The sequence below is a fragment of the Dipodomys ordii genome, unplaced genomic scaffold (assembly GCF_000151885.1).
Source record: "Dipodomys ordii isolate 6190 unplaced genomic scaffold, Dord_2.0 Scaffold112, whole genome shotgun sequence".
NCBI lineage: Eukaryota > Metazoa > Chordata > Mammalia > Rodentia > Heteromyidae > Dipodomys > Dipodomys ordii.
The window spans coordinates 5,954,613-5,963,395 of NW_012267328.1; the positions used below are offsets into that span (position 1 = coordinate 5,954,613).

General features: G+C 46.4%; 2 protein-coding genes across 2 annotated transcripts in view; one reads left to right on the plus strand and one right to left on the minus strand.

Annotated features, from left to right (window-relative positions):
- The window catches only part of Pttg1 (pituitary tumor-transforming 1), a 31,742-nt gene extending 31,482 nt beyond the window's left edge, over positions 1 to 260 (minus strand). Inside the window, exon 1 of the mRNA XM_013028629.1 lies at positions 183 to 260. The gene's annotated coding sequence lies outside the window, so the exon portion shown is untranslated. The remainder of the gene's footprint in view (positions 1 to 182) is intronic.
- Positions 261 to 2,368: 2,108 nt separating this feature from the next.
- Positions 2,369 to 8,783, plus strand: part of Slu7 (SLU7 splicing factor homolog (S. cerevisiae)) — a 15,573-nt gene continuing 9,158 nt past the window's right edge. Inside the window, exons 1-11 of the mRNA XM_013028630.1 lie at positions 2,369 to 2,441; positions 3,731 to 3,913; positions 4,594 to 4,747; positions 5,233 to 5,313; positions 5,568 to 5,732; positions 6,061 to 6,129; positions 7,081 to 7,128; positions 7,492 to 7,623; positions 7,891 to 7,988; positions 8,138 to 8,205; positions 8,334 to 8,473. Coding sequence (XP_012884084.1) covers positions 3,744 to 3,913; positions 4,594 to 4,747; positions 5,233 to 5,313; positions 5,568 to 5,732; positions 6,061 to 6,129; positions 7,081 to 7,128; positions 7,492 to 7,623; positions 7,891 to 7,988; positions 8,138 to 8,205; positions 8,334 to 8,473 — 1,125 coding nt within the window. The 5' untranslated portion in view covers positions 2,369 to 2,441; positions 3,731 to 3,743. The remainder of the gene's footprint in view (positions 2,442 to 3,730; positions 3,914 to 4,593; positions 4,748 to 5,232; positions 5,314 to 5,567; positions 5,733 to 6,060; positions 6,130 to 7,080; positions 7,129 to 7,491; positions 7,624 to 7,890; positions 7,989 to 8,137; positions 8,206 to 8,333; positions 8,474 to 8,783) is intronic.

An 8,783-nucleotide genomic window follows, 5' to 3' on the forward strand; every position in this document is an offset into this window, starting at 1 on the left:
CCCCCCCCACACAGGTAAGCAGAGGGCGAAGGCCGAGCTTGGCAATGGACGCTTCGCCCAGGGGCTGAGTCCTCAGACCCGCTCCCAACTCCAGAGCAGGCGCTTGGACGCCTCCTCCCCTCCCCGCGGCCCACGCCAGCCCCGAGCTCACCCCACGCGGACACGCGCGCCCACGAGCTCACCGAACCGACCCCAACAGCCAAACTCCAGGACGCCGCAACCCCAGCGGCGCCGCGCACACGCCGTTTAAACCATAACTCGGGATCCGATTGGTCCGTCCGCGAGGAGGCGGGCTCGGGGGAAAAGGATGGAACCTCAGAGAGGAACCAATGAGAGGAGCCTAAGCTGACAGGCCCCGCCCTCAGAACGCCTTCTCCGGAAGTTGCTGTTTCCCGGGAAACCAATGTAAACAACCGAGGGTTGAGGCGCTCCCGAAGGCCCGCCGGGCCCACTGGACCCTGCCGTTCATTGCCCCGGGGCCTTTTTTGTTTAAATGGCGCCGTGGAACGGATTAAAAACCGACAGGGTAAAAATAAAAGGTTTAAACCCAGCCCTGGGTGACTTACGCCCGTAATACTAGCTGCTCAGGAGGCTGAGATCTGAGGATCATGCCTGTAATCGTAGCTGCTCAGGAGGCTGAGATCCGGGGATCGCGCCTATAATCCTAGCTGCTGAGATGTGGGGATCGCAATCCGAAGCCAACTAGGGCAAAACAGTCCATGCAATGCTCATCTCCAATTGACCATCAAAAGGCCAGAAATGGAGCCGTGGCTCAAGTAGTAGAATGCCAGCCTTGAGTAAAAAAAGCCTAGGGTCAGCGCCCAGGCCCTGAGTTCAAGCCCCAGGCCTGGCGCACGCACGCACGCACGCACGCACACACACACACACACACACAGGCTTTTTGTGCCTTCATTTTATTCCCTCAGCCCCTCATTTTCTCACAATGTCTTTAAATTATACAACTTTGTACGGCCTCATCAACACACAAAAGTTGTAACTTATTTTTAGAATAAGCCTGGATGATATGTGGGGCTCACAAGTGGGCCTGCTCTAGCTCCTAAAGTTTCTAGACTAACTCCTTAGGTCTCCTCCTTGTTCTTCAACAGCAAACACCCAAAGCCATTGAGTTTTCTCAGTGATTCAGCAGATGAAAACCATTACCCACCTTTTCTTTGAATGGCCATGGTTCTCTTCCTAACGATGCCACCAGACCAGCTTTGTTACATCTACCTATTACTGGTGAATACTTTACACACCTGATAAACTATTATCACGCTGTCCCTAGTTAATCCCAGTTTCTCCTAACCCAGTTTATCAGAGCAATCAATCATCCAGACCTGATCTCAGAATCTTCCAGAGAGAACCTCTTACCCAGCTTCTCCAATTCTTCTGGGAAATGTGCTCTCTGGCTCCTGCCTGGCTGAAAAGACCGCAAAACTCATCAGCGAACTTCAGGAAGGAAAAAAAAAAGTCTGAGTGATCCACTGCCTACTCCCCTTCAGTAAGTGTCTCTCTTCAGCTGACTTTTAAGATTAAAATTAATCCTCTACGTTCCTAAATGGCACTCACTGTAAACTTTATTTACAAAAATTTTTCTGGACTTTTTTGTTTAGCTATTACATTTACCTTTAAAGAGAAGCAAGTGAGTCTTGACAGAAATTCCACCACAAAAAACAGTATATTTTCCATCCTCTTAATTTATACAGTACTTCCAAAGGAGAACCAAGGTGTCAACACAATTGTTTTCCAACATGACAACTGTCTTATAGTATTCGAATAAAACCAAACCCCAGTTTGCTTGTGGACCAGGTGTGTCGAAGTTACCAGAAACATGCCCTTGGTCCTCCTGGCTCCTGTTTTGTTTTGTTTTTCACGTTTTACAAGTGTAAATTATCTGTAAATTCGTTTCAGTGACTGATATAAACGGGAGGAGAGACAAGCATCCCCAAGGAATCAGCCTCCTCCTGACTGCTACGTTAATTAACTGTGCTTTCCTTGGAGACGTCACCAACTTCCGCGTTCCCTTCAAAGACGTCTGGTGAGTCTTCAGCCGCCGTCTGTCTGAGATCTAGTTTCATTTTTGTCTGTCTTCTTCTCGCCGTCCTAAACTTCGGCGCTTCGGAATGAATGAAACAGGGTTCCCACGCTGACAGCCGGAAAGCAGCGACGACGTAAAAGACCACAACAAAGGCGTAAAACTTTAAAACAAAAACGACAGCCAGGAGAGACGTAAACCACTCCGCCGACCGGCTGCCCAAATCTCGCGATACCTCCGGAGCCAAAGAGCGTGAGCGCCTCGAGTGCTCGTTAGCGCGCACGCGTCGCTCGTCCGAAAGCTGTCGCAGTGGTTGCTGGGAGAAGGCCGGGGAGCCGGAAGTAAACATCGGCGGCTGGGTTTCCTGGTCTGTCGGCGAGCGGTTGCGTGGGGAGCTCCCGACCGGGTGAGGGAGGGTGCGGAGGAGTTGGGGGTGGCGGTACTGGGGTGGGGGGAACGCCCGGGAGCCCCGAGACCCCTTGCAGGGGCGAGGAGAGCGCGGACGGCGCCCCGCGCGGGCCCCGGCCTGGGCCCGCCGGGACGCCCGACGCGAGTCTCCCTCGAGAGCTTGTGATCCCGGGGATCGGAGTCCGGGGGGGGAGGAGGGGGGCCGTACCCACTGGTTTTCAGCGGGTTTGGAGTTGGAATCCAGGGCCCGGGCCCTGCCCCTGGGTGTTTGTGCTCAGGGTTAGCGCGCTACCCACCCCCCAGCCACAGCGCCAGTTCCGGCTTCGGTTTCGTGTTTTGTTGTTGTTGTTGTTTTGGGGGGGGGTCGTGGTGGTTTATCTGAGATAGAAGGCTCATGGACTTAGCTGGCGGATGGCTTCGAACCGCGATCCTCAGATCTCAGCCTCCTGAATAACTAGGATTACGCGCGTGAGCTCCGGGCACCAGCTCTGGTGTGTGTGTCTGTGTGTGTGTGTGTGTGTGGCCAGTTCTGGGGCTTTTGTGTGTGTGTGTGTGTGTGTGGCCAGTTCTGGGGCTTGAACTCAAGGCCTGGGCCCTGTACCTGAGCTTTTGCTCAAGGTGAGCACTCCACCACTTGAACCACAGCGCTGCTTCCGGCTTTTTCTGTGTATGTGGTACTGAGGACTCGAACCCTGGGCTTCATACATGCCAGGCAAGCATTCTACCACTAAGCCAATTTCGCAGCCCCTGATCTTTTGTAATGTGGGTTGGAATTTGACATTATAATTCGTTGAATCTATTAAGTAAAATTGTGTAAGCATAATTTTACCTTTTTTTTTCTCTCTCTTTTGTTTATTTGCAACAGGGTCTATTTAAGTCAAGCAGGCCTCAAACTCATTATGTAGCCCAGACAAGCCTGAAACTCCCCATTCTCCTGCTCCAGCCTCCTGAGGATCAGGATTGTGTGTACCACCTACCTGACACATTCTATTGTTTTAATACAGGTACAGGAAAACATAAAACTGACATGTTGCCATTTGTTTCTGTCTGTGTCTGTGGGTTGTGGGTCTTGAACTCGGCCTGGGCCCTGCCCCACAGTTCTTCAGCTCAAGGCTAGCACTCTATCACTTGAGCCACAACACCACTTCCGCCTTTTTCTGCTTATGCGGTGCTAAGGAATCGAATCCAGGGCCTCATACATGCAAGACAAGCACTCTACCACTGAGCCACCTTCCCAGCTCCCCCCACCTTTTTTTTAAACTGTAAACCAGTTCTTTCTTTTCTCAGAAGCCAGTTCACCATGTCGTCGGCAGCTGTGGATACAGTTAATGCCACGCCCCTGTCGGGGTCCAAAGAACTGAGTTTAGAGGAACCAAAGAAGATGACTCGAGAGGACTGGAGGAAGAAGAAGGAGCTAGAAGAACAGCGGAAGCTGGGTAATGCTCCTGCAGAAGTGGATGAAGAAGGAAAGTAAGTACTTTTCATTTTTTACCGGTTCAGTTTGTTCAAAAATCCAGATTCTTATCTGCTTTACAAGGTTATCAAATCCAGAGTCTTCTTTTATTAAGGTTACCAAGTTCTCATCCTGTGCTTTGATAACAAACTATTCTTACCATTTGCAGAATTTTTGTTATTATTTATGAAACACGTAAGCATAAGTTTTAATAATGTCAGAGAATCTACAGTAAAGAGCTGTTGTTGTTTTTCTCATCCTGTCCAGTCTACCCTGAACCCCAGTGTTTTTGTTTTGTTAGTTGTGGGGCTTGAACTCTGGGCCTGGACGCTGTCCCTCAGTTCTTTAGCTCAAGGCTAGCACTCTACCACTCCACAGGATTATTTTAATCAGTTGTCTTTTAATTCATTCTCTTTTGACTTCTTGCCCTGATAGATGTAACTTTCTAGCACATTCCTGTGCTCCTCCTCTCCTCCTCTTAGTTACAGCACTGTCATTAGCACCTTGAGAACCTCCTCCACTGTACCATTCACCTCTTCATTCTTCCTTGCCCTTTATTCTGTTATCAGCACAGCGCCTATATCGTCTTTCTCATCCCACTGCAGTATTTCTGTTCCTAGATTCTCTGTGCGCTGCCTTTGTAATTATTGTTATTTTCAGGATTTTCTTAGATATTTTGTTTTAAATTTTATTACAGAGATATCAATCCACACATCCCTCAGTATATTTCTTCAGTACCGTGGTACATCGATCCATCGAAAAGACCCACCTTAAAGCACCAGAGGCCACAACCCGAGAAACAGAAGCAGTTCAGTTCATCTGCAGAATGGTACAAGAGGGGCGTGAAAGAGGTATGTGTTCAGCTGAGTGTGGCCCTTGGGAGGCTGAGGCAGGAGGATAGTGAATCCAAGGTCAGCCTGGCCTGCATAGTCATCTTATGTATGTCTTCATAGGAAGGTACTTTTGGGTTTTGGTTTTGGTTTCTTGTGCTGGTCCTGGGGCTTGAACTCAGGACCTAGTCAGCATCCCTGAGCCGCTTTTGCGCAAGGCACTCACACGTGAGCCACAGCTCCATTTCTAACTTTTTGGTAATCTGGTGGAGGTAAGAGTCTCATGGATTTTCTTGCCTGGGCTGACTGAACCATGATCTTCAGATCTCAGCCTCCTAAGTAGCTAGGATTAATAGGCCTGAGCCACCAGTGCCTGGCATTCGGTCTTCTTCTTAACAAATAAATGGGCTCAGCAAACAAGATAACCATGAGAGCCAAAGTCACTTGTAACTTGATGAGTAAGGAAATAAAACATCGGCTGTGTTTTTCTTTCTGCCCTTCGACAGAATTCCATAACCACCAAGTACCGCAAAGGCGCCTGCGAGAACTGTGGGGCCATGACGCACAAGAAGAAGGACTGCTTTGAGGTACTGCGCGCCTTTGAGAGCTTTACAGATCGCTGCCAGTCTCTTTCCCTTGTCAGAGAACTTCTCTTTCTCTAAGATAACCCGTAGGTGGGCACAAATTAAATAAAAATGAATCTGGGTGAAAGTACATCAGACTGTTTTGGTGGCAGACTTTTGTTAAGTAAACAGATTCTAAAAAGTCCCCAAGTGTGTAATGGCCGCTTAGTTCCTGGGCCTCAGGTACTTAGGGTAAAATGGTCTCTTATGCTTTCCAGAGACCCAGACGAGTTGGGGCCAAGTTTACTGGGACTAACATAGCGCCAGATGAGCACGTCCAGCCTCAGCTCACATTTGACTACGACGGGAAGAGAGATCGCTGGAATGGCTACAATCCAGAGGAACACATGAAAATCGTGGAAGAGTACGCCAAAGTCGACCTAGTGAGCGGAACTCTGGGTTGGGGGGGTGGGGGGAGGGGTTTGACGACTTGACAGTTACGCCGTTGTCATTTCTACAGCACAGGTCCTCAGTGAGTAGCCAGGTAGCCCTGTTTAAACGGCTGGGGCTTCTCTCATTCTTTTATCGTCTCCTTCAAGCTCACATTAATGCCTGCCTCAAACATGAGTTTGAAGGTCATAGGCCTGCGGCTGCAATAGATCTCTTGTTCAGTGACCTAGTCTGAAAATACTAATGCCACTCGCTTTAAACATATGAAAATCAAATAGTCATTGGAACATTTTTAAGTAAAATGTAATTTTCCCCCCTTAGGCAAAACGAACGCTGAAAGCCCAGAAATTACAAGAAGAATTAGCCTCAGGAAAATTAGTGGAACAGGCTGTAAGTAATCAAAATTATCAATGCAAAATATTCAGTGTCTTCAACAAAATGAAATTCAGAACGGGAATTTATTTTGTATCTCTCTAGTTAGAAACAATTTCAGGGAACAAGAAATACTATACACAAGTTATCCTTTTAATCTTGAAACCTTGTTAAAGAGAGCCTTGTAGATTTTGAAAGTATCCTGCATGCCAGGCACCAGTGGCTCATACTTGTGAGGATTGTGGTTTGAGGCCAACTCAGGCAGTAAAGCCAGAGATAGTCTATCTCCATTTAACCACTAAAAAGCCAAGCTCGAAGTGGAGCTGTGGCTCAAGAGAGTGTTAGTCTTAGCACCCAAGCCCTGAGTTCAAGCCCCAAGATGGCACAAAAGAAAGAGAGGGAGGGGGGGGAGTGGAGCCGAGCAGAGAAGAGGGAAAGAAGAAAGAGGGGGAGGAGTCCCTGAACAATTGTGAAGAAAAGTATTTCATTCTGAAAAGGACTTTGGGCTCTCCATAAATCTCAGTATTGTTTCACCAAGTAGATTTCTGCATTGCCAAAAGTTTATAAAGCTTGTTTTTGGTTCTGAATACTTTTAAATACCTATGTGATCCTGGTAACGTTTCTGGTCTGGTTTTACAGAAATCTATTAAAGTGTTAGGGGTCTCGTGTGCATAAAGATGACTACATGGAAATGTTTGTCAAGCACAAGCACTTTGGTCATCTTACTCTTCTGTTACTCTGTGTCATTACAATTCCGTATAAATGAAAATTGTGTAGAAATGTTCTGGCTTTGTAGACACAAAGGTAAACTGTTCACAAAGTCGTTCTGTAGCCAGAACATTGGTGCTCATTGTGATTGAGAAATAGATGGTTCAGTTAGATTTATATGGTTCAGTTATATTTTTCTAGTAGTACTCAATCCATAGAATAAGTAGAATAAACTTATGTTTTCCTTCTTTTCCAATACAGAATTCTCCAAAACATCAGTGGGGAGAAGAGGAACCAAATTCTCAGACGGTATGAAGTGCTTCGTTTGGGTATACGTTAACTTTTTAAGTTTTTAATGAGTAATTGTAATAATGGTTTTTTTGTTGGCATACATTAGTTATATACAGGAGGGGGACGTTCATTAGGATATCTCCACACATACGTAGAATGTATTCCAACTGCTCTCTCCCCCTCCTCCAATCTCCCTTGCTCCTTCCCCTTTCCTGAACAGATGCAGCAGGCTTCATTATTCTGTCTGCATGCATGCACACAAGCCACTTCAACCATTTTCAAGTAGCTGTTAAACAAACAAGTTGAATTAAGTGGAAAAAAAAACCCACAAGACCTAAATGCTGTCCAGTGTTCTTACCATCCTCCGGTTTGCTCTTTCAGGAAAAAGATCACAACAGTGAAGATGAGGATGAAGATAAATATGCAGATGATATTGACATGCCTGGACAGAATTTTGACTCTAAGAGGCGAATTACAGTCCGGAACCTAAGGATTCGAGAAGATATTGCAAAAGTAAGTCTTGCCAACCTAATCTACACATGTGAAAAATAGTAGTCTTCCAAGCCTACTGGTTGTGTATATTGGGTGTACGTTTTATTTGCTGTAATATCATCAGTCATTCCAAGATAAAGTGATATTCTCGCTTCACTTGCACTTACAAGTGTACATGTGTGCATGTGCACACACGTACACACACAAGGTCAAGACCAGCTCTTAGAAGCTGAAATCTTTTTTTCAATAAGCAAATGTTAATTCTGTCCTTAAACATTTTTTTTCTAGTATTTGAGAAATTTAGATCCAAATTCTGCCTACTATGATCCCAAAACTAGAGCGATGAGAGAAAATCCCTACGCCAATGCAGGGAAGAATCCAGATGAGTAAGTACTACGTTGAACTAACATTTCAAAGTAAGAAAAAGTTCTTTTCTGAGCCAGCCATAAGCAGGAATTAGATCCTTTTACAAATTTACTTTCCTTACAGAGTAACCCATCTCTGAGACTTATTTGGTTTGGTTTTATATTCACAGAGTGAGTTATGCAGGCGATAACTTCGTCAGATACACAGGAGATACCATTTCCATGGCTCAGACACAGTGTAAGTGTGCTGCATACTAAGGTTTTCTGTTGTCAGCTCATAGAAATAACATACTGCTTTTTACAGCCTGTTTTAAAGAAACAGGCAGTGGGTGTGGCTTGGTCCTCATTAAGATGTGTTGACTCTAGTGTTTGCCTGGGAGGCGTATGACAAGGGCTCGGAGGTGCACCTGCAGGCAGATCCCACGAAGCTGGAGCTCTTGTATAAGTCCTTCAAAGTCAAGAAGGAAGACTTCAAAGAACAGCAGAAAGAAAGCATCCTGGAAAAGGTGAGTTTTCTGGGCTCCCCAAAAATGACTTTTCCATAGAGAGAAATTGCCACTTGGTGAGTATTGGGATTCCATTTGGAATACAATACAAAGCCAGCCCCATTGAATGCATGAGGAGTCTCTTCCTTCCTCAGTCTTAGTCAGCTTAGTCAGACTTTTTCTTTTTCTTTTTTTTTTTGCGGGGGCCGGGGGGGTAGCATCTGGTCGTGGCGCCTGAACTCTGGGCCTGGGCACTGTCCCTCAGCTCTTCAGCTCAAGGCTAGTGCTCTACCACTTGAGCCACAGCGCCACTTCTGGCTTTTTTCTTTTT